Source organism: Medicago sativa, chromosome 6 (genome assembly GCF_051527215.1).
Source record: "Medicago sativa cultivar Bolivia chromosome 6, Bolivia_mono, whole genome shotgun sequence".
Taxonomy (NCBI): domain Eukaryota; kingdom Viridiplantae; phylum Streptophyta; class Magnoliopsida; order Fabales; family Fabaceae; genus Medicago; species Medicago sativa.
This window is the reverse complement of record NC_140754.1, coordinates 73,352,955-73,378,676: the sequence shown is the minus strand read 5'-3', so window position 1 is coordinate 73,378,676 and position 25,722 is coordinate 73,352,955. Positions and strand designations below refer to the sequence as shown.

General features: G+C 32.4%; 3 protein-coding genes, 1 long non-coding RNA gene and 1 pseudogene across 5 annotated transcripts; 2 read left to right on the top strand and 3 right to left on the bottom strand.

Annotated features, from left to right (window-relative positions):
- The first annotated feature begins 523 nt into the window (after window positions 1-523).
- On the top strand, window positions 524-1,287 carry LOC146916757 (uncharacterized). The gene has a single exon (XM_085718713.1). It carries the CDS (start codon window positions 654-656, stop codon window positions 1,158-1,160), a length of 507 nt encoding a protein of 168 aa, XP_085574839.1. The 5' UTR covers window positions 524-653; the 3' UTR covers window positions 1,161-1,287.
- A 2,515-nt stretch (window positions 1,288-3,802) lies between these two features.
- Window positions 3,803-13,213, bottom strand: LOC146916755 (AT-hook motif nuclear-localized protein 3-like). 2 transcript variants are annotated; one of them, XM_085718711.1, is made up of 7 exons: window positions 13,076-13,213; window positions 11,256-11,444; window positions 6,738-7,254; window positions 5,897-5,964; window positions 5,148-5,276; window positions 4,608-4,757; window positions 3,803-4,164 (listed from the first exon to the last, which is right to left on the bottom strand). In XM_085718711.1, exons 3-7 carry the CDS (start codon window positions 7,210-7,212, stop codon window positions 4,090-4,092), a joined length of 897 nt encoding a protein of 298 aa, XP_085574837.1. In that variant the 5' UTR covers window positions 7,213-7,254; window positions 11,256-11,444; window positions 13,076-13,213; the 3' UTR covers window positions 3,803-4,089. The 2 variants fall into 2 exon arrangements, with proteins under 2 accessions (XP_085574837.1, XP_085574838.1); XM_085718712.1 differs by having other exon boundaries at window positions 11,256-11,440; window positions 13,076-13,199.
- LOC146916756 (uncharacterized) lies at window positions 7,378-10,967 on the top strand. The gene is given in 5 exon segments (XM_085721723.1): window positions 7,378-7,519; window positions 10,189-10,326; window positions 10,329-10,349; window positions 10,352-10,445; window positions 10,633-10,967. Coding segments are annotated over 5 exon segments (678 nt in total). The 3' UTR covers window positions 10,916-10,967.
- Window positions 13,214-13,915: 702 nt separating the features above from the next.
- LOC146916754 (uncharacterized) lies at window positions 13,916-16,484 on the bottom strand (annotated as a pseudogene).
- Window positions 16,485-23,687: 7,203 nt separating this feature from the next.
- Window positions 23,688-24,101, bottom strand: LOC146916753 (uncharacterized). The gene is made up of 2 exons (XR_015015260.1): window positions 24,043-24,101; window positions 23,688-23,937 (listed from the first exon to the last, which is right to left on the bottom strand). It is a non-coding gene; the product is annotated as an uncharacterized LOC146916753 (long non-coding RNA).
- Window positions 24,102-25,722: the final 1,621 nt, after the last annotated feature.

Sequence of the window (25,722 nt, the reverse complement as noted above, 5' to 3'; positions counted from 1 at the left end):
ATTAAAATAATAAACGGGATGCAACATATGAAGTAATCTTATCCAACCATGTTTAACTGTGAAGTTATGATAAGTCACTGAAAAGAAACTCAAAAATAATAAAACAATTATTTTTAACTATAGTTTTTTTTTACAAATATTTTTAACTATAGTTAATATATATACACACACATTATGACATGGTTGATAGAATTAAGATTAGGAACACGTAAAAAGGTTTGGTTGGTGATGTCAAGTAATGACATAGAAGGTTAAGTCCCGTGAATGGCCAAGAAAGCTCCATGTGATGTTATATGCATAGTACAAATGACTTTTGATCAATTAATTATTAATTAATTAAATAAAATAAAAAATACCCCACATACAGTTGTAAGAAACTTCTCACATACATTATTCACACATATATAGTATTGTTATTTTTTTTTATTTTTTATATTCTCATAGCTTTCACAATACACCTCACCAGCAACTCCTAAAATTTTCCACTTAAAAAATTTAAAGGAACTTTCCACGTTTGCATCTATCTCTACAAGGCTTTAAATAGGCCTTAAAATCCTCAAATTGCATAAACAGTTATACTCTATAGTTCTTATACACATCCTTGATCCTTCTCTCTCACTCTTTGTGTGTTGTTTTGCTAATTTTTCACAATCATGTTAGATTCTATATTGGAGTTGATTACTCAAGCTACTTCTAGCTCTACATTCATTTTTTGCTTTTGCAATTTGATCATAGTCATTATTTTATTGGATTTGAAGCCAAGAATAAGTGTTCATCAAAGAAGTGAAATTCATCTTTCAATAAGTGAAACTCAAAAGCAAGAGACCTACATCAAGTTTTCATCTGAAAAGAGTGTAGAATCATTGACACAAGAGAAAGAAGTTCAACATGTCATCGAAGCGGTCGAAGCGGAAGTAGAAGAAGAAGAAGAAGAAGCGGAATATAAGATTGAAATTGAAGGTAATGATGATATTGATTGCAACAATGAAGAAGAAGGAAAAGAGGAAATGGGAAAGGAGGTTGAGGAAGAGATTGATGATGAGTTGAGGAAAAGAGTGGAAGAATTTATAGAGAAAGTTAACAAAAAATGGAAAGAAGAATTGTTGAGCACATCTAGCTTAGTATATGAAAGAAAAAATAATGAAATTTTGGCCATTTAAGATATGTTTTTAGATTTTGATGTATTGAATCATGTTTAAGCAATATATCATCAAGATAGTTAGTTGTTCATAAGTGCTACATAATTTCTATGGTTTTGACTATAAATTAATTAATCTCTCTTGCTTAGTGTTTTTTGGAGGTAATGTTTACATCATATCTAACCCTTCTGAATTAAACTGAATTTGATATGAGTGAGTTCCGAAGAGAAAAGAAGATAACAATTTTCAACTTAGAACTTAATTTATTCTTGCATACATCACATGGATAAGGAGAAAAGTGAAAAGGCATAAAGAGAATGCTTGGAAGAAGAATATGTAGGGATTCCTTTAATCTTTTTCTATTGTTTTTTACTATGTCTTGTAAAGAATTGTTTGTGGGCATTTCTTTATTCCAACAACTTTTTTTGTTCTTTATATCCTCATATTGGATGCAATAACCAAGAAAGGATATCTATTTTTCTTTTGGGGGATTTGGATGAAGATAAATATTAACAAGAGAATCTCTAACATGCTCTCTATTTTTATTAGTCTCTTTGTTCTATTGACTAGAATTTATATAAATTCCACCAAAATAGTGTGATCAATTTAAATTTTAACAAATAATAAAAAAAAATTCCTTGGAGCACTCCTCATGAAACATTGCAAATAAAATTGTCAAGTATGAGTAACTCTTTGTTTGAAAAAGGTATAAGAATTTTTCAAGCCCAATATAAAAAAAATGAAATGTCTAGTCACTTTGACAACTTTAGTGTATTTAGGAGATAAATGAAAATATTTAAATAAATTATTTAGATGAGAGAAAATATATGAGAGAGAGTCTTGATCCCAAGATTAATGCTTCAAATGACCGTAAAACATAATTTTAAATATACAACAATAGTTATGGTTTCTAGAGTACACATAGTATGTACCATTGCATTTTGACAATTCCACAAAAAAAAAAAAAAAAAAAACCAGTTTTCTTTTTATTAAAAGTTTAAGTGAGTTCGGTCATACGGACTCGTTAAGGTCAAAACAAACCTTAGCGTTTGAAAATTATTGAGAGTGGTACTTACATATCATTGTGGAATATGAATCAACTTCTTAACAACTAAAAAATATAGTTGTGTTTCTCCATACAAATGGGGGTTAAACTTGTGTCATTTTAGAAAAACTAGTTTTTTTCTTTATCAGATGTCCCCGAAGGGACATAGAAAAACTAGTTTTGTAACTAGTTTTGTGTGTCGCCATGCAATATAATATTTGTCAAATTAGCCACAATTATTCTTGCACTTCATTTTATCTTGGTAGAGTACTTTCTTAAATAGGTATCGGTATTATCGTAAAGATCCACACGTGTGACTGTTTGTTAATTGAATAAAATTTAGCTAAAGAATATAGCTGAAAATTGTAAAAACAAAAAAGTTTATTTATAGTTTATAACTAACAATTTTGAAAAGCTTTTTAGTCTTATAATATTTCACTATGATCCCATATTTACTACACTTAATCTAGGTTGTAATAATTCAACTAATTAGATAATGTTTTCTTTTCAAAAACACTAACTCAAAAACATGGTTTTGAGACAGTGATTATTGAAAAAGTACTACATCTATTTTCACAATTAGATATGGTTATATCAAGTATTCTTTTTTCATTTCAGAAATCTCAAGTAAATGATAGAAACTTATATTTTGAATAATTATAAGGGCTCACTATAATAACAATTATATTAGCTACTATTTATCATTACGGGTATTTATTTTTGTAAGTAAGATTAAGAGAGCTTATTAAACTACCAAATGAAATGATACGAGGCTAAAAAAGTTGATGTCGGTGTTGATTCATTATGACATTATAAGGAAAACCATTTGAGACATATTATAACAACTATATTAGCTTATAATTATGTTTGGTGTTTTCTTGGTTGGTTGTTGTAATGACATTGTACTTTGTTTGGACTAATTTTGACAAGCATTATGCTTCAATTAGTGTTTTAATTCATTTGTCTCTTACTTATTTTTTAATAAAAAAAAAAATCACTAAGCTACTAATAACATGATGTAGTTTTAAATGTGTCTATGTCTATGTTTCATAAGCAGCTTAATCTCCGGCTTTTGTATAAACCATTTTTATGACAAAAGGTAAAATAAACTAAACCGTTTTCATATAAGCAATAAACCGTTTTCATATACTATCGTCAAGAACTTAAGAAAATAAGTTGAAAAACAACATATGAACATAGCATAATCAGTTTTCTTAGGTTCTCACAAAGAGTGTCGCAAATGCACATGCTTGTGTTCATCTTTTACTGGGCAATACAATATTTGGTAGACGGAATGACAAAGACATGACAAAACAATGTTTCCAATTTAATAAACTAGTGTGTCAATCAAACTCATGACAAGAAAATAACAAACAATGAGCGATATGGAAGGAAGTGGATTTTATAATTGAATGTTGGAGTGGCCACCAGAATTTGTTAAACTGGGAAACATTGTAAAACTTGAATATTAGCAAAGTTAGATTTGGAATTCAATCATGCATGGAGGAGGACATAAAGTACTTGTATATTAACCAATTCAATAATTGCAAGAATCAATCAGTATTCAAGCATAAATGAAGCCTAAATATTGATTACTCAACACAATACCAAACACTAATTGAAGGAAAACAATAATGTACTTTGATACGGAGGATCATAATAGGTTTGATAATAGTATACTCCACCCAACTTCTAAATGATTGGGGGTTAGACAGGCTTGCGCATTAACAAATGACGAGTTCCTAGAGCCTTGACCATCGATAATCGATAATATAATACAAAACAAACTTTCAACTATTTTTATCTCCATTTCTCAACTATTTCTACCTTCTCACACTCTTTCTCTCTTTACATTTCTTCTCACAACCAAAGCTACCCTAAATGTTTATGCAGCCGGACAATTGATTAGGAATGATAAGCGATCTCCTTGCCTTTATTCTGCTTCTGCGTCTTTGGCGGACAAAAACTTGCAACCACAACCTGATACATAAAACAGAAAGAGGAAAAAAATCACTTTAAAGTTCTTCATACATGAAGTAATATAGTTTTTCATTTCAGCAGTATTTGGGGGCCGTTTGTATTGACTTACTTTTGAGCTTATGAAAAATAGCTTATGCAGATAAATAAGTTTTTATGTTAATTTATAAGTTCTCACTCACTAACGAACATTGTATCTTCATAGGCTCTTTTTTCATAAACTACCTTAACAAGCTTACGTATAATACATAAAAGCTTATTTATTTGCATAATCTGGTTTGCATAAGCGAAAAAATTAGCCAATCCAAACGATCCCTTGATATCTAGCAGTAAAATAGTGCATCATCCACATTCTAATAAACAACGAGTTTGACAACCACCATTAACACTAATAAAGATGTTGTTTATAACAAAGGTAAATTATAAGTGGTTTCACAAGTTTTTACCTTCACGGGACCTGCAGCTACCAGCGAACCAGCCAATGGACCCTGAATAACCCGACCACCTATGGCCAAAGAGACAGTCAGCTTCCCAGATACTAATCCATCTTTATTTTGTTCAAACGAGCCAGTCAAGGAAAGTAGATCAAAAATTCCCTGTAAAAACGGAAAATACGAGTCAGCATATTCATTTAATATTTTCATCTAGTGCCATAACTGAGAGAAAAAAAAAGAGTGATTCTAAAGACCCCGTTATTTGACACTCCTTTCAACCTGCTATTGTATCAATCTCATGGCGCATTAAATAACAAGAGATTAGTTTGGCCAGCAAGAGATTTCATCCAATGATACAGTGTGTTTGGAAAAGTCAAATGTCACATACAAATAAGATGCGAGATATATAGAACTAAACTTCTTTATAGGGGCTAATAAAACAGGACTGAGTTAACCTCACATATCAAAGTAACACATGAATCTGCTGAAAGAGATATATAGGACTAAACTTTTATCTACGCTAAAGAATCACATATACAGAACTGCACTAACCTCATATTTCGAAGTCTCGCTACCAGAATCCGACAGATCAATTGTGACACTTGAAATGGAGCCAGATCCAGATAGAATGGATAAAGCTTGGAAATCCAGAGCTAGAAGGGAAATTCTCGAAGAAACATCCTAAACAGGTCATAGGAAAATCACAAATACATTTAACAAATAAGCACACAGTATTGTCAACTGATACAAAAAATGGAAGTGTGAATGAGAGATTTAATTTCAATATGCAATCTGTAGTTAGGATTCATGTAATAATACTAAAACACATCTTACTATTTCATATAACAACTATTGTTAGTAGCCACCTGGCAGCCAAGTTCAGCAACAACATCTTCAAAACTGAAATACCTTTTTCCATTTAAATAACCATAATTTTCCTACAGCTGAAATTCTATGTGACTGAAAAGTGGTAAGGATTAATTATTGTTCTATGTTTCTCATAATTATTGAAATACGTTTCAACATTAGATTGTACAAATCATATTAATTTACTACATAGTATGATGACAGTGAATACGGCACCAAATAAAGAAAGGAAAATAATGTATGTGTTAAACTTAAAAGGTATTTAAATTTAATATGTACAATGACATTGCATTTAGTGAAATGCATTAATTTTCAATGAGTAAACTAAACGAATAGCCTTTGCATTTATTCAGAATAAGGCATTAAGAACAAAATTGGTAGATGTAATCCAACTATTTTCCGAATATAGGCCTAAAATGGAATGAAGAAAATACCTCGCCAGAATTCACTATAAAGGCGTGATGTGAGAAATGGGAACCAATGGAGTTTGATGTCCCATCATCTGTAAAATATGTAGATAGGCAGATTATTAGATAGACAAGTGATAGAATAAGATAACCATGAGGCCAAAGAGCAAATTATTATGTAATTCACAAAAATACAACAAATTGATTTCATTGTGTAAAAACAAAATTACCAGATCCAAATTCAACATGCACATATCATATAATGTCATAAATACCCACAGTGATATACAATTAGCCAGATTCCGAATAATCAGTAAAAGAGATTCACCTCAAAAAAAGCATCATAAACCGGGATTATGTTCTGGTAAAGAAGTATGCATGTCATCACAGCAGATATGGATCTAATAAAGTGAAGACCACAAAACTCTTCCATGAACATGAAAAAAATTGTGCACTTGAATGACCATATTGAATCATAAATTAAAACTATCGTTATATGTAATAATTATTAACATTCTGCACTAAAGAATACATCTTAAGATTTATAAAAAACTTTTTCAGACATTCCCTATCAATAACACTTCATAATATTCAAATTCAACCATCATCCTTGCTCAGATTCTACAATTTTGGGTTCTAATAATGCAACATTAAATAAACTAAATTCCTAACCAATTTCCCACAAGTCAACTAGCAAACTTTTGAACGAGTATTATTTCCTAACCAATTTCCCACAAGTCAACTAGCAAACTTTTGAACGAGTATTATTTTAGACTTGGTACCAAACTAAACAACTGATCGACAGTAAACCACAAAAACAAAAAACACAAATCAAGATTAAATTAACTAAAATCATTTAATCCTCTACCCCTTTTTGAGGCCGAAAATTCTCCGGTCATCGGAAATGCAAACGAAACTGGCATAGGTGACAGCCCTGCCTTACTTCCCAATTCATACTGCAAAAGCCTACCCCTCTTCTTCTGTTCCTTTGTACTATTATTAGGCGCTGAAGCACTTGCCGGAGTCTGCATTGGCAACTCCTTTGCAGGCCCAGAAGATGCATCCTTGGCGGCTTGCTTTCTAACAAAATGATCTTTCAGAAGGATTTTTACATCCTCAGGTGTTTTCTCACAAGGTTTCACTTCTAGTCCCTTGATCCCTAATTGATGTTTTTTAGCTCTAGTGATTCCTCCAGTTGAAGGGTGTCCACAGAAATGACAAATAATTGTTTTTTGATTCTCGTCTTTGAAAGAATTCCACCGCCAACCAATATCAGTGGATCCACGACGAGTAGGTTTAAAATAATCCATCTTGTTGTTGTTGGCAGTTGGTGATGATGCCATTGCAAACAAAACCGGGCCAGAATTGGACAAACAGAACTAAACCTAAACAGAGCAAGAATAAACTATTAAAAATGAAGCAGAACACGGAACGCAAAGAGGAAAAATCAAAGCAGAACACAGGAAAGGAAGGAGAAAAAAAAACCTTTACACAGAAACAGAGCAGCGATGGCAGAACACGAAATAGAGATGAAGAACGATGGCAGAGCAAGACAGAGGAACACTCAAAGAATAAGGAACAGGGCAGCAATGTTGGATCGAAGGAACCCAAAGAGACGAATGAACAAGACAAGATGCGGCGGCCACAATTGTGAGTTAAGATAATTAGGTCACTGAAAGGGTATGAAAATACCAATATACCCTTAATAAATTGAAACAATTTCAAAAATTAAACTTTTCTATGAATTTCCTACCAAAACGAGGTCAAGAAAATGCAGTGCAAGCGAGATGGCACCACTACTCAACCACTATATGCGGCATCTACGACTGCCACAAGCACTTCGCGGGCCAATGGCGTGGAAGTGGAGGGCCTTGCCACAACACTACGATGCTATTCATAACATAGATTTACTGTTAGAGAGAAAAACAACAACTTTGGTTCACAGACTCTACGACATGATTTATGAAACTTAGGGTTTTGCAAGAAAGGCTGGGGGAAATAAACGATGCATTTGTTTCAAGCTATCTTTGTAGATGTCCAGGAATAAAAGGATAGGAAATATGCATTCTTATGTTTGTTACCAGTTTTTAGATTTTATTCCTGTGTATAAAAGATTCCTAGGAAAGTTTTTTTTTTATGTAAACTAGGTATCTTCTTCGCGCTCAACTGCGGAGACTAATCCCTTGTGCCTTGTGGTACCCAAATGGGCGGCAACCTCTCTCTTAAGAGTTTTAACGCTGCTGCATCTGCATGCCCAAGGACCTTGGTTAAGCTCTAGAAGAGACCCGCGCCATCTCATATAAACTATCTTGGGTTAGGAAAGTTGTTTTATTCCCAAGGAGAAGAGTGGGAAATAAATTCCCATGGAGGGGAGAATAAATTGATGTGTAACTACCTATAAATCTCTCTAAATAATTCCCAGAAATAATATGCATGTTAATCAAAAATCTTTTTTAATAGTACCTAGGAAAAAAAACTCCTATAAAATTTTCTAGTCAAAGTTATTACCAAGAATGTATCTTTTTTTGGTGGTGGTCAGGATTTGAAGCCCGAACCTTGCATATATTATGCATTTGTTCCTACCAACTGAGCTAAGCTCACGAGGACTACCAAGAATGTATCTAGTAAACTAGGAACAAAAACCCCTAAATAAATTATGAAAAACACATTTATAATGAAAAATAAATTAAATAATGGGAATTTAATTTTTTTAATTATATTTTGGATGAAAAACTTAAAGTATAAATTATGGTTAAGAAATTTGTTCACGTCCATCTTGGAAATTTAATATAGACATATTAATAAATTTCCATCTTGGAAATTTAATAAAGGCATTTTGATAAATTGTTGTTAATTCAATACTACTTAATTTGATTACATTAAATTAATAGGATATTTTTTGAAAAAATATCCTACTGAGCTAAGCTCACGAGGACTACCAAGAATGTATCTAGTAAACTAGGAACAAAAACCCCTAAATAAATTATGAAAAACACATTTATAATGAAAAATAAATTAAATAATGGGAATTTAATTTTTTTAATTATATTTTGGATGAAAAACTTAAAGTATAAATTATGGTTAAGAAATTTGTTCACGTCCATCTTGGAAATTTAATATAGACATATTAATAAATTTCCATCTTGGAAATTTAATAAAGGCATTTTGATAAATTGTTGTTAATTCAATACTACTTAATTTGATTACATTAAATTAATAGGATATTTTTTGAAAAAAAAAATGCTTTTTTAAAATAATATTTTTTTTTTCATTGTATTTGGGTTAATGTTTCTCTTTTTTCTCCTTTTCGAAAAAAAAGGGAAGATACAATTTTTAATATACATTGATTGATATTAATTTATTTCAACTTTAAAAGAAAATTTAAAAACTGGAAAGTGAACCAATGATCCATTGGATTTTTTTTTTTTTTTGAATCAGCAAATTTTTTTAAAGATCCATATCTCTGCTCAAGACGAACAGAGATCGGTGAAACTGAGCATACAAAAGGCGCCGCATAAAGGCGGAACACCCAAAAATAAACACCCTGAAAAACTGAGCAAATTTTATTAGTCTTTTTAATTTAATTACAGTTGACCATAAAAAGCAGTTTCACAAGAAACTTAAAAATGGATTGAAATCTTCTCTTGGTTTTGTGAATCTACTATAAAATGCCACTATTATAACGGATGCACGACCCTCCCTTGTTTTCTTCATTGTTTTATGCCTGAAGTTCATTCTTTCTCCAGTTTTTTCTCCTCGTTTTTTTTCTTACAGTTTGTGTTGACCAAAACGCCCCTAACTTAATTCCTACAATGGTTGTCAAACTCGTGATCCCACCTAAGATCAATTGAGTATAGAAAATTCATACATCGTGAAATCAAAAAACGGACCCTACCAAATTCAGAAATTCCCATATTAATGCATAAAAAAATAATATATATATATATATATATATATATATATATATATATATATATATATATATATATATATAAGTGGAAAATACTTCAAAACACCACAATTACTTATCTATAAACAAATACATTTTATAAAAAAAATTGGTCAAGTAGCGTAGTGACTTCACCCTTAAGGTAAATAAGTGGGGAGTTTTTGGGGTTCGAACCCCGGCCCTTGCATATAAAATGCGATGTCCCTACCAACTAAGCTAAGCTCACGGGGACCAAATACATTTATACTTATTACTTAATAATAATAATATAGCATAATATATTTCCTTTTATTATTATTGCTTATTATTGTTATTATTATATTATTATGTGTCTAAAATGCCACTATTTTTTATGTATATTGGATATAAGCTTTGAAGAAGAAACTGAAGGAGGATACTGACCTAAAAGTTGCAACATTTGTTTACAACAATATTATTCCCTTTAATGTTCTAAAGGGTGAAGAATTAATAAAGATGCCTGAAATGATTGGTCAGTTTGGTATTGGATATAGCCACCATCTTACCATGACATTACAGTAAACATTTGAAGAAAATTGTTGAGGCTACACATAGCATATTGGAAGAGTATAAAGTTGCTTGGACAAAGTTTATATGTACAATCATGAGTCAAAGTTCAGTTGGTTAGAGCATTAGAATAATGAGGCAAAGGTTGCAGATTGGAGCCTTGCTAAAACTTGTCTGAATCATGACATCGATCAAATACGTAGTAGTGTGAATATGATGGAACATTATGGCTTCCTTTGATTCATGTAGCCAAGCTTGATAGCTGTTGTTGTTGTTTCACAATCATGACTAATGGCTGGATGAACCAAAGAAGGAGGACTATCCTAAACATTTTGGTAAAGAGCCCCATGGGAACTTTCTTTTTAAAATCAATTGATACTTCTGCTATTTCAAAGAAAGCTCATAAAGTTTTCAAAATGATGGATGACAATGTTGAGGAAGTGGGTGAAGAAAATGTTGTCCAAATTGTAATGAACAATGCTACAAACTACAAGTTGGTTGGACAAATGTTGATGGAGAAGAGGAATAAGCTTTATTGGACACCTTGTGTGCGGCTAATTGCATTGATCTAACGTTGGATGCCTATGCATACAGAGACTATTACTACGGGTAAAAATACCACAACTTATATCTATGTTAGGGTTGGAAAAATATAACATGCATCCAGCAAAAAAAATCACAAAGGAAACAACATGATTAAAATTGAACTATCTTAGATTCTATTCATTATCTCAAGTAACCACTTATATAGTAAGTATGCAGACATTCATAGCCTATTCAATTTCATTTAGATTTTATTAGATTAAATTGCTATTGAATCAAAAATTTAAGAACAACGAAAATAAATTGGTAAAAGAACAAAGCTATGAATCAGTGAAAAAGAAATATTGGAAAATTAAAAAGTTGTTGAACCTGATTTGAGATGCGGTGGAGGTCGGGGAGCGATGCCGTGAGATGGCAGTGTGGCGATCGGCGATTGATGCGGACGGTGACATGGCGAGCGAAATCTGGAAGTGTTGTGCGATTGATTACTGATTCTCTTATGTGTGTGTGATTCTTGTTTCTATTGCAAGTATGATATGGCGTCGTTTCAGCAACTTTCTTCCAAATATTTAAAATGAAACAAAATTAGAAGCATGTCTTGTGATGTGCCAACCATTTTATTCAAGAGCAATGTTATTTGAACATCCAAAAAAATACAACTTATTTGACAACCGTATAAAATACACTATTTATAACTAATGATGATATGACTAAAAGAGAGAGGAAAAAGCAATGAAAAAAATCAAATAAACCTAATCCATATGAATATATGTCATTGGACAACCTTTAAGTTGCAGTGGCATCATTTTTACAAGCAGTGGCGGATCTTGACTAAAAAAGCGGGGGGAGCCAAATAATGATAACTTACATATACAAGTTGTTTCATAAAATCGACAGAAATTGAAATGTATTGCAATGGTTTGCAAGGCATAAAACTATCTCAAGAGCATTGGTTCGAGTCCTGCCAAGTATTTTTTTGTGAATAAAAATAAAAATGCATTATAAATATGCAGAAAAAGGAGACAAGAGGAGTCGAACCCACGCCCTCTTGAAGCATATCTCCTTCAATTTCCACTGCGACACTGGTGACATATGATAAAATTTGTGACTAATATAGTATAAATACGAAACCTGGGGGGAGCCATGGCTACCATGGGCTCTTGAGAAGATCCGCCACTGGTTAAATTCTTACCACTGAGCTAACACCTCAAGTGTCAATGTTAAGACTTTTGCATAAGGACATTGTTATTCATGTGTCCCTGCATGACAAGAGGGATTAGTCTAAGTAGTTTAATTGAGCATCCTCGCTTATACTACTCAAACTCATCCCTCAGACTAGTAGGGCCACATAAATATGTGGTCTCTAATGTCATAAATCTCAATTAACTAATCTCAAATACTTTTTTGTGGACTTCATTGTTTTTAAGATTCGAGTAGTTGTTCATTGTTGATTTGGTTGGTCTATTTTAAAACTTATGAACTTAGGTAGGATCTTCCGATCTTACATTTTGCAATTTTACTACCCCCCTAATCCTAGTTGCAATCTTGCGTTTTATTGTTGTATGATCTTGCAATCTACCGATTTTGATAACCTTGATCAGAGCAAAGTTAGAAAACTCAAACCAGTTAATGCACTAGATAAAACCGTAACTAACCAATGTTTAACAGCATTGGTCACTAGTTGAATCACACGACCTAGTCTTGATTAAAAAAATAAAAAGAAACTAAAATCATCACAAAAAATTTGAGATAGAAACATATAAGTTGCATCTAATCCAACATACAAAATCAAAAGGAAACAACATAACCATCTCACATTCTCTTCATCATCTCACTAAGCCATTTACATTGGTAAGTATTTCATATTAAAAACAATGCATAACCTATGAGTATGAAGCACAAATAATTCTCTGATTACGTGTGTCCACTGTCGGACGGATACCTATCGTGTCCGACACAGACACATATGACTACATTGAATTATACAATTTTCTCAAATTATTATCAATGTCGACGTGTCCGGTGTCGGTGAGTGTGCTTCATAGTGCAAAACCTTTTCAATTATGGTAAAAAAAAAAGAAATATAAATCACATTACATGACATGAATTCGTAACCTATTCAATTGCATGATAGAACTAAGAAAGAAACGCCGGGAGATTAAAGAGTGGTAATTAACAAGTTGTGGAACCTGATTTCAGATGCGGCGGTGATGTTCGGCGGGCGCCGCCGGTAGGGGGCGGTGCTGCGACCAGCGATTGAAACGGACGGCGACATCGGCTGCGATTGATTGCTGAGACTTTTCTGAGTTCTGTGTGATCGTTGTTTTCTATTATTGGACGTATGCTACGGCGTCGTTTCAACAACTTTTTTTTTACTTTTTTTTCTCATAAACTTTTCTGAGTTCTGTGTGATCGTTGTTTTCTATTATTGGACGTATGCTACGGCGTCGTTTCAACAACTTTTTTTTTACTTTTTTTTCTCATAAGTTTGCATTCAGTGAATGATTTTTTTTGTTTGCATTTAGTGAATAATTTTTTTTTTTTTGAAAGATGTGGAGAAAGTTTTATTTGAAACGTTAAAATATTATCTTCCGACAAAAATTTGATCTAAGATCATGTATAATGCTTTTTTCTTTCAACGACACTCAACACACACTTTTTCAATTTCCAACACACCACATCATTTTCACTCTCTTATCCAACACTCATTCAACTTTTATTCTCTCCAATGGTTTTACATTCAACACTCTACCCCACCACCTTTTATTTCTTATTCTTATTTAATTTTATATTTTTGTTTTTATAATTACATAAAATTACAATAAAATTACAATTATCGATTATAATTAAAAAACACTTAACAATTTTTTTTTTAAAATCAAAATTTATTTAAATAATTTATTTTTATTTTCTTAACTTAAAATGTAATACAATAAAATAAGCACGCGACACACAAATAACTTAAATGCAAGACAACAAACTAAGCACACAACACATAAGTAATTTATTTAGTACGATACAAATCATCTTCAATCACGAAACATTCCAAACTTTGTCCATATGTGCTTCACTAGATCTACTTGCAATTTGTGATGAACATTTGGATCACGCAACTCGCATCTAGCACGCACATGATTTGCAAAAGCGGGTAACACCTCAGTCGAGTATGGTTGCAGTGTACTAGATCCACTTCCCTCAGATTGCTCAAAATCAGTCCAACGTTGAGCATATGTATCTCGTTCATCCTCAACAATCATATTATTTAATATGATGCATGACCTCATGATAATATTCAAATTGGCTATGTCCCACAAGCGAGCGGATGATTTAAATCGAGCTTGAAGCACTCCAAATGCATGTTCGATGTCCCTTCCGACATCCCTCCTGATGTTTTGCAAATATCTTATCGGGTTCACTTTGAGGAAGTCTAATCGATTTGACGAAAGTTGGATAAGAAGAGTAGATACCATCAGCTAGATAGTATGTCATATTATAGGGACGTTGATTCACAAAGAAATTCACCCTTGGAGCCTTTCCCTGTTCCACATCATCAAACACTGGTGACCGGTCTAGAACGTTTATATCGTTCAACGTTCCTGGACATCCAAAAAAGGCATGCCAGATCCATAGATCATGAGATGCAACTGCTTCAAGAATAATTGTGGTGGTTCCCTTACCCCCCTAGTAAATTGACCTTCCCATGCTTTAGGACAATTTTTCCACTCCCAGTGCATGCAGTCAATACCCTCGATCATCCCTGGGAACCCCCACATTTCACTAACATGTAGTATTCTTTGCAGGTCATCTTAGGTTAGTGCTCTCAGGTACACTTGCTCATACAATCGTATGATTCCTTTACAGAATCTACGTAAGAACTCCAATGTTGTAGTACCTCCTATTTTGATGTATTCATCAACCGCATCTGCTGCCACACCATATACTAACATTCGCATTGCTGTGGTACATTTTGCTAAGGGTGATATACCTTCTTTATTGGCTACATCAACTCCCTGGGTGAAGTAGTTATCACTACTTGAAAGGTCTCCAACGATTCGAAGGAAAACATGTTTTTGCATCCGGTACCGACGACGAAACATTGCATCGTCATATGTAGGCTCATTGGCAAAGTAGTCGTCAATTAGTCTTTGGTTTGCCACTGCATGATCTCTATTGAAATATTTTCTACTACAATATGCACTCTCTTCCTCTATTTTTTTCGACGCTGAATAAATCAGTTGACGATATAAGTGTCTTCAATATCACGTTTTTGTTTGTAGGCTTCAATATCAAAAGGATCCATTGATAGTTTTTTGTGATATTGGAAGTAGATTGAATAGTTTTTTGTGATATTGGAAGTAGATTGAATGAGATTTGTGATATTGGAAGTAGATATGAGTCCCTATATATAAGTACATTGTGTGGTGGACACTGACGGATTAGAAATAAGTTATTGTGTAGATTTAATTATCAGATAAGGATTACATTCAAATTGGGTGGTACATATTCAAACACAATAACCCATACATTAAAGCCAAAAGCCACGGATAATTATTAAAGTAAACACTGCGGACTAGACAACACTGACAATTATTAAAGCAGACACTTGGGACTAGACAACACTGACAATTTTGACCGAATACAAACAAATATTTGATTGAAATTAATTTCCAAACAGCTCAAGCTCCAACTTTTCCAACAGCTTTTTCTTCTGGTCATCGAGATGCTCTTCGGAACTTAACTTTAGATACAGTTTCATTTTCTTAGCTTCAGTCTTTTCTTTCATCAATTTGTTTTTCTCCTGTTGGACCAAGGTTAACTCTTTCAATTGTTCAAGCTCTTGCTCCTTGAATTGTTTGAATTCAATCCACTCCTTTTCCACCTCCTCCAAAGCGTCATTGCTTTTCTTTTTACTCTTTTTTTTAGCTGCCTCCCTACCCATTGTACGAGCACTAGATCCTATAGAGTTTGAGCCACATGCATCACTGTCGTGAGATCTCTTAGATCCACTACTTCCTGAGCCAATATTTCCTCCTACTTGACTACCATAACGTGGTTGATCACGGAGAGCGTGTCATTCTTCCATTAAAGTAAATTGAACATTCTTCCCACATGCATATAATTCCTGGGCTTTGCCAAAACATCAGTTTCCGACCAACCGCTTTCTTGCAAACGCTTAGCGCCTTCATCACCACCAATCCATTTATTTATTACTTTGCTCATATAATTAAAACGGTTTCGGCATGCAACTAGATCGCGCGGAGAATTGAATGAGCAATACTCATTACAATACTCAGCAATTTTACCCCAATATGTTTCACCTCTCTGGTTTCTCCCGACAACACTGCTTGTTCCATATTTTATCCACGCACTAATTAGCACCAAATTTTGTTCAGTGTTCCATGCTGGTTGCTGGTTTTTCTTGCTCTTAGGAGTTGAATCTTCTGGATTTGGAGTGACTTCATTAGCAACTGTCATGCCACCATGAGTTATTTGTGTTGAAAATTTAGGAAATTCAGATGCACCAACACTGGGGAAATTTTCATTCTCCGTTGGCATATAACCATTAAACGGGGGTGTTTAAGATGAATATCTTATCATAGATCCATAATAAGGATGAAAGTTTGGAACAGAGGATGACTGGTTGAAATTTGGTGTAAAACCAAAATTAGATATGTTTTGAGGACAGTTGGAAAATTGATTTGGATTTTGATAATTGTTGGTATTTTGGTAGTTAAATGGGTAATTAGAATAATTTTGGGTGTTGAAATGGTTATTATTGGGATCCATTTCACTAAAAACAAGATTAAAACTTCACTTAGTTTGCTAATAGAAAGATAATAATAAGATTAAGATAGTGAAAAACTTGGTTTTTTTTTTGTGTCCAAATCAAATGAACCAAGTCTCTATTTATAGACAAAAAAAATCATGAATTTTGATAAAAAAAAATTTAAATTAATTTACAACGAAATAATTGAGTCAAATTATTAAAATGATAAGAATCCAGACAACCAATCAGAACCAAACACGTGTTCCCACTTATCCACAAAACAGATTCTCTCTCCACCTCCTGCAGCATCACGCGCCGTTTCTGGCCAACAACGGCTTGCCAAGTGTCCCTCTGCGGTCAGATTAAACAAGTTGAATTGGTTCAACCTCTCTTTCATCCACATCATCATTCCACAAACCATTGGAGGACTCCCACTTGTTGAAGGTTGCTTTCAACATAGGCATTCAACACCATTGTAAGTGGTCTAAGTTCAATTCTATTTAATGTTTTTAAAAAGGGTCTTGCTAACCAATGCCCTCGGGGCTATGATTTAAAAGACTATAAATAAAAAATTTATCTTGAAAATATAAATTTTGTCTTTTGATTAAGTAATAATAACACCACTTTTTATAAAAAAAAAAAATTACTAGTTTTGGTTGCTTAACCAATGCCCTGAGGGCACTGTTTTTAAAAATTACTCTCTTCATCTCATCTCATATTATATAATTCGTTTGATTGTTACAGACAAATTGATTGACCTCAAATGATTAATGAGATCCAACAAAGAATGAAATATTCTATTATTAAAGAAAAGAACGAAATGTTCAAAAGATTTTGAATTTGATTCTTGAATGGAATAATTTATCGTCAGATTCTACTTACCTTTCGGCCGAACTTTGTCTATATTGAAAAGTGTTTGTTTAAATTTAATTATTGGTTGAGGTTAAAATGGAGTTTTTGAAATGAATCAATGTTAAAAGTTTTGAGTAAGATCTTTGATATGAATGTGGAGGGAATGATGTAAGTTGCTTAGGGAAGGATCAAGGATGACAATTAGATTCACATCAAGTGGGTACCTGCAAAAAATACTTACAACACTAAGGTAAAATTTGTGTTATGTATAGACACGAACATGGATAATTACCTACAAAAATGAACAGATATGGGTGCATACCCGCATAAAATATATTTATACTTTTATAATATTTATATATATATATATATATACTTTTATAAAACACAACACTATTAAACTATTACACATGAGAGAGAGAGAGAGAGAGAGAGAGAGAGAGAGAGAGAGAGAGAGATTCTCTTTCTCCTTCGTTCACCTAAGAATGATAGCGAGCACACCTTTTGTCTTCTCCACTCCAAGTATTGATACCCTTTACTCCAAAAAAGAAACCTCCGACATACCAAGCATTAACCAAAGATTTCCTTTTCTGATAAACTCCATGGATCAATTGAGAAGCCCCGAACACGAGAAAAAATAGACCCATTAGCCAAAAATATAGTTCACATAGAACATGAGAATTGTAATTGACTACTCCCAAAGGTTTGAGAAATTCTTGCATGGTCTTGCCCTTAACACATCATCCTTGAGCCCATCCAATCAAATAATTTCTATTAATTAATTAATAAAATAAAATAAATTAAATTGGTTTTCTGGGAAAAATACAACACGATCCATATTAGAAGGCAGTTTTCTTCCCTCGCATTCCATCGTGCCGTTTTATTCCTACAACCTCGCTTGCCACAACAATTATGATCATTCCTTAGTTTCTCTAACCTGAAACGGAGAAAATTTCATCTTTGCATGTTATAAGTTCAACCTTCAGTGACCGGTCTCTCTAGCAAGCAGAAACATATGCGTTCTCTGTTTTTCTTGATTGAGCATCACCCAAGAAATTGTTCAACCTACTAATACATCTCTTGTTCCGTCACTAGTAATCCACCACCTCTGTTGTGATGAGTTTGTGAAATTGTTCCTGAATGAATGGCGTGAGGAAGGAAGGAATGTAACGAAACAGAGAGAGATAGACAATTATGAGACTGGAATTAGAAAAACCTGAATTCTTCACACAATTAGAGAAACATATTATAATTAGTTTATTTTAAATGATATTTATCTTATGTCATTTTATTCTTTTAGCCTTGAGGGTTGTATTAAACTTGGCATTGTGCCTCATTTGCAATCAATCAATTCAACAATTATTTTTTTTCTCTCTAAAACCCTAAAACTCTAATATGTTGTTCACATGATTTCTCTTTTGTAACGAATTCCATTCTAAAGCATTAGAATTCCTACACTTCTAAAAAAATAATATTCATTAAATGCACATTTTTTTTTATGTCTTTTCATATTTATAAGCGGGTTAATATGTGTTTACCCCCCTGTAATATAGGCCATTTCCGGTTTTACCCCCTGTAAAATATTTTTTTTGGATTTCGTCCTCGTAATTTGAAGATTTTTGGTTTTGGACCTTCATGAGTTTTGACAGTACAAAATCAAAGATATGGCAGGGGGTAAACCGAAATTTGCTCAAATGAACAGGGGGGTAAACCAAATTTTTTTCAAATTATAAGAGGGGTAAACCTAAATTTGCTCAAATTACAGGGGGTGAAATATTCAATGAAGGTCTAAAACCAAAATATTTTCAAATTTCAAGGATGAAATTCAAAAAAAATATTTTACAGGGGGGGAAAACCGGAAATGACCTATATTACAGGGGGGTAAACACATATTAACCCTTTATAAGCTACTTCAAACACTAATTTTACCAAACACTACAAATTCAGTCAGCTAGCTTATTCACTATCAGTTATAAACTAGCTCATAAGTCATCCGATATAAGCTAGCTTATCAACTATCCACATTTTCTCCCCAAACATAGCCTTAATATGCATCCGGCAAACAAAATCACAAAGCTTTGTAAAAATAATCCCAAATTAAACAACATAAGTAAAATTGAACCATCTCAGATTCTGTTCATTCTGTCAAGTAGCCAACTTATATAGTAAGTATGCATATATTCATAACCTGTTCAATTTCATTTAGAGATTAAATTGCTATTGAATAAGAAATTTAAGAACAATTTGCTCAAAAAAAGAAAAAGAAATTTAAGAACAACAAAAATAAATGGGTCAAAAAATACAACTATGAATGAGTGAGAATGAAGTATTGGTAGATTAAGAAGTTGTTGAACCTGATTTGGGATGCAGTGGGGTCAGAGAGCGTCACTGCAACGTTGGGGTATTTAGAAAACGGGCATGGGTATAAATTGATAGATAGAAATAAAAAGTTTAGCAAAATTCGTCAAGTAATAAAAAGTTTGTATATATTGGGAATGTGATTCATTAGAAAACTCAACAACCACACATTACATACGTGGTTATTGGGGGAAGTTTGCAAAAAATTTGAATTTGGAAAATTAAAATAAATTGAGTTAAACAACAAAAAAAAAGTGTCATCGTGAGTTTAACTCAGTTGGCAGTAACAATGCAATATATATGTAAAGTTCAGAGTTCAAACCCCCAGCCACCACTAACCAAAACAAAAAAAAAAAAAAACGATAAAAAGTTTTATTAGCACTTTTGAATCCCCTCAATTTTTACAACTTGGTAATTAAGGTCTAACTATAACAATCGATTATCTAAAATTTTAATTGATTACATAAATAGGTTAAAAAAAATCAATATCTTGGCTCTTATCCTTTTATTTCTAACACAAAGCCCCAATGTCTTAGTTGAATTAATATTGTTAAAATCATGAATGAACACTTAGTTTCGAAACCCTTGCATAGATTGAAGGCTTCACTTTCATAGATGCTCTACTATAGCTGGCCAAGTCGCTTTGCGATTGCTAATTATCCATTAATAAATGATCAAAGATTTTTAATTTTAGTATTTGAAGAAGGAAACTCCGTATTTATCCATCAACAAAATGAGTAGAGTTGTTCATTTTGAGTTGGTGCCAATCAAATTCATTCATTTGTTTAAGTTATCTCTATGTCATAAACAATCAAAAACAAATGAATGTCAATTCAACACGGGTAATAGTATTACCAATACTATCCACTTTTAAGAATTATAAACTTGATGTTTTAGCCTTTTTAGATAAATATTTTAAAAAAGCAATCAGATATTCAACATCGTTAAAAAAAATCAAATATTCAACATATATATGATATTTCCATTTATATTTTTTTTATCATTCAAGTTATTATTTGACATAAAATATTTATTAAATTCTTAGTTAAGGTAACTAAACATATAAGGTAGTTTTGAAATTAGAAAAAAATAAATAAATGAAATTCCTTATTTTATAAATCATAATTAAAAATACTATATATTACGTATAAAAAATTAGTAAACTTGTGTATATCGTATACTTTCAAAGGATTCAGATAAATACAAATGGAAAAAATAACTAGTATCTTTATTCTATTCTAAAAAATAGTTTAAAAATGTTCTAAGTAGCATAAAAAACAAAAAAGCTAATTTCAATATTAGAAAAATATCAAATCCGATTTTACTTGTCTAAAAAAAATCAATTCCAATTTTTTTTTATTTTCAGTTTTTTAGGAATTATTTATTTGGTAGTATTAGATGTGAACTTATTTATTAAATTCTTAGTTTAAGGTAATTTAAATATAAAATGGTAATTTAAAAATTAGAATTTTTTTAAATGTACTCGATATTCCGTATAAATATATAGTCAAAACATTCAATGCAGACAAATTAAAATGGGAAAAATAACTAATATCCTAATTGTAAAAAAAGCTAATATCATAAATAAATAGTTATTTTAATAAAATAGTTAACGAATTCTAAATAGCATAATTATAAAAGAGGAAATTTAAATAGTATAGTAAAAGACTTTTTTTTTTTTTTGTATAATTGAAGAATTATTAAATTCAGAAAAATGGGAGATGCATATATATAGAGAGGAAGAGACTAAACTTTCACATGCAAATTATTCTTTGAATCTTAGTTGTGAGAGCCATGCATATTTGAAGTCTCACATGTCTCGAATAAGAGAAATGCAATGTGAAGAAAGGATTAACACTTTGCAAAGTAGTTAATCCAAATGTGATCAAAAGAGACATTTCCATACGTTTTGTAACCAATTTGATCCTTTCATTGACTGATAAGGGTTAGTTTGACGTTAATGCTGCAATACTTGAAGTTGGTGAAAGTAAAGAAAGATAGAAAAAAGAGACTTGTGTAGCATCAGTTCCTCCAACAAAAAAACAGGTATGTGCATTGTTGATTTGTTCTATTATATGCTTCTACAAAATATGAAATTCATTTTTCATGTTAATTCCTTAAATTGAATGACATTGTTCACCTTCAATACATATATATTGGATTGAGCTCAACTTTTTAGGGTTTCTAATGAAAATAAAAAGGTCTCATAAAGAGCAAAGATTGGCTTCTTGTTCTAATGAAATATATTAATTGAACTAGTTGTTTCAGTTAAATCATATCTTTAGCATATTTTAAATTAGTTGTTGAACAATAATTCTATCCATGATGCTGAACTGATATATTTCAACTTATCATTTGTTTTGATTTTGTTATCTTCCTATTTATTTTCTCCTACTTTAGACGTTTTTTCAGCACTATGAGTAGCTTATTTTCTAGTAGCTATATATCATTGTGAGTGGAATTGTTCCATTGTGCGACATCATCGGCAAGAGGAAGATCAAGAGAGGAAATTTGATGACTAAGCGGGGTTGAAATGGCATCCAAAACATATAGCACATGATCGATAATGTTGTAGCTGTGTTCATCTGCGACACGACCAACATCATTGATGACATCACCAACATTTATTGGATCATATCCACTTCATTTTCACCAACATTCCATTGTTGGAGATTGCTCGATAGCACTAGATCTTGAAAATCGTAGCCGTAATCCAAACAACACCAACTATAATAACCTTCCCTCCAACAATTCCATCATACACCATTGCACCTCCGTCAAATAGGTAAATGGAAAAAGAGGAACATGGTGGATCATTGATGAATTGAGAGGGAACATAACCACAATAAGTTCCAAATAAAGATGTCATTTGGAATGGTGTTTCCATGGGGAAAGTAGCGGTTTGGGCATATTTTTAGATCCCGAGGGTTAACCTTATATGGAATCTCGTGCCCCTGCTTTCCCCATGGAAGGACCATTCTGAATGACATCTTTATTTGGAACGTATTGTGATCATGCTCCCTTCCAATTCATCAATCATCCAACATGTTCATCTTTTTTCCTTTGCCTATTTGGTGGTGGTGCACAAGTGTATGGTGGAATTGTTGGAGGGAAAGTAATTGTTGGTGTGTTGTTTGGATTAAGGAAAATCTTGTCAAGAAAATTGAGTGCTATAAGACAATCTTTAACAATGGACATGTTGGTGAAAAAATGGATGATAAAGTAAATGTTGGCGGTGTCATCAATGATGTTTGTCCTACCACAAATGACCACAACAACACCACCAACACTATCGTTCATGTGATACACTTCGATGTTATGGATGCCAATTTAACACCGTAGAATCACCAAATTCGTCGTCACTATCTTTCTTTTGCTGATAATGTCACACAGTGGAACAACCCTAGCACTACAAGAAACTTGCCATTTAGCAACAGCAGAAACCGTTGGTAAAGGTCTCAAAAGCCGTTGGTATAGGTCATGAAACCTATACCAACGCCCACCTGCTACCGTCTAGGATACTATGCTTATACCAACGGCAAGAATGCCGTCCCAATAGCTTATACCAACAGAAAATTAGCTTGATGCTATAGATTTCGGAGCTATAGCAACGGCATTTTACACCTATTAAATAACTTTAGTCAACCTCCATATCCGTTGGTATAGGACCAATCTGTCCGCTGCTATAGGTTCTCTTTTTTTTTTTTTAAATAAAATTCACCCTAATATAAATATTTTATAATAATAATAATAAAATTTTCACAAGACCAAAAAAATAATATATTCTGCAAATACTTTTTTATTGCACTACACAAAATTTAAGGTAACATCAAAGAAAATTTCAATTATATATATGATCAAAGTAGTAAGTCTTACAAACATATCAAAATAAAAAAATAATGTCAATTTTATATAATAACCAACACAAAAATAGATACTACATCAAAAAAAAACACTAGATGAGCCTAAACATATCCAAGATAAAAACAATTTCTAATCTTCCTCTCTTCCGTCTTCATCACTGCATCGACTTGAAGAATTTATCTGGTTTGGAGTACTAGCACCATCTGTGGCCTATTAAAATTAAAAATAAAATATGTTACAAACTCTACTTAATTCATGTTATTATAATATTCGAAATCTGAACTCGAAAAGTAAAATATCAATTATATAATATACCTGTTTTGCAGCTTGTAAAATATCATTCAAATCTTCTTGAGATAATCGATTTTAAAGTAAAATATCAATTATATAATATACCTGTTTTGCAGCTTGTAAAATATCATTCAAATCTTCTTAAGATAATCGATTTTGTATCACTGACATCATATTTGCCATAAACACATTTGTCCTCTCTTGACTTTCTCGCATTTTCTTAAGTTCATCCCTCAATTCTTGATTTTCAGACAAAGAAGCTTTTGATTTCTTAGGTTTGGGAATATTGTCTATACAACGCACATGTCCCCTCTTTTCAGCTCCTTTTACTCGGGAATAAATGTCATTCTTCCAGGGCATATGACTTTGTGTCCCAACCGATTAAGAATATTGTTTCTATTTTCTCTTCAGGAATAGGCTGCAAAACCAATTCTCAATGCCAATATCCCAATAGTATAAAGAATAAAGTAGCAACTTCTACTCATAGTATTTTACAGATCTAAGATTTAATTATGTCTATCTACTTGATTGAAATTTTTTGGAATGGGTCCTACGTTGTCAACTATTGTAAATGAAGAGGGAGGCCAAGGTAATATATATTGTTGGCCATATGTTTTACATAGTTATAATTGTCTTTTGTACAGCTGTATCCTGTAGCACTGGTTTGAAAATTAGTGAAGGATTTATCTAGCAAACAGTAGATAAAGATTGACAAATTTTTCCATGCGTTGAAAGTAAAAGTTACATGGATAAAAAATATAATGATTGCATGACACATAGAAATAAACAATTTTACCACTCAGTTTACATATTTTTAAAATTTGAATTTGTGAGCTACTTATATACTAAGAAAACATGGAATGCAAAATTGTGAAAAGAAAAGAGTGAAGAAAGAAGAATATGTAGTTAGTGAAGAGATACAAATGCTGAAATTCAAACTTCACACACCAACACTTACCTTCATTGTGATTTACTGTATTGTTTTATGACCTCATTCACATCTGCCTCTTGGTCAAATTCTGTATTGTCGATTGAAATTTCAGAAAGCTTTGGTGTGTATAAGATTCCATTGAACCAAAAGGTCTTCATCTTTGGGCAGTCATCAATTCTTATACTCTCACAGTTTGGCATCTCAACATAGCAAGAGAAAGAGCTTCTGCAGAAACATTTGAGGTTGGAAAGCTTCTTAGTTTTATATAGCACAATAATGAGAATATGATCTTCTTAGCCATCTGTTGTTGTGGTTCAACACAAAGCTTAGGTTAGATGTTAAATAAGTTTTTGTAGATATACCAATATACCAAACAGGGACACCAGGGACCCTGAAACACCCTAAATAGGGACACTAAAACTTACACCAGAGACCCCTAATATTGTCTAACAAAGACAACACTGGAACACCAGTACAACAGAGAACCTTCCTGCTCTATAAATTGAGATAAAAATCTACAACGGAAAACTAGAAGAAAAAAAATTGCATATTTCCTCATTGAAACGACATTTTCACTGTAGGGAATACTTCTCCCAAAGGGCAAAACACCTGAAACAACAGAGTTCAGCAAACCAGCGGAATCCACAAAGCACAGCGTGCTAACTAGACAACGGAGGATCCCAATTAAGTCATCAAATCATTCAAAACCCTAACCCTATATAACTAACGAAAACAACTTTTAACAGAAACTGAATCCACTTCCAATATAATTG

Coding starts and splice junctions, on each gene's coding strand:
- LOC146916755 (XM_085718711.1), bottom strand. CDS start 7,212: ATGGCATCATCACCAACTGCCAACAACAACAAGATGGATTATTTTAAA. Junction 5,277..5,896: donor TTATAGTGAATTCTGGCGAG/GTATTTTCTTCA, acceptor TGACCTGTTTAG/GATGTTTCTTCGAGAATTTC. Junction 4,165..4,607: donor TAGCTGCAGGTCCCGTGAAG/GTAAAAACTTGT, acceptor TTTATGTATCAG/GTTGTGGTTGCAAGTTTTTG.
- LOC146916757 (XM_085718713.1), top strand. CDS start 654: ATGTTAGATTCTATATTGGAGTTGATTACTCAAGCTACTTCTAGCTCT.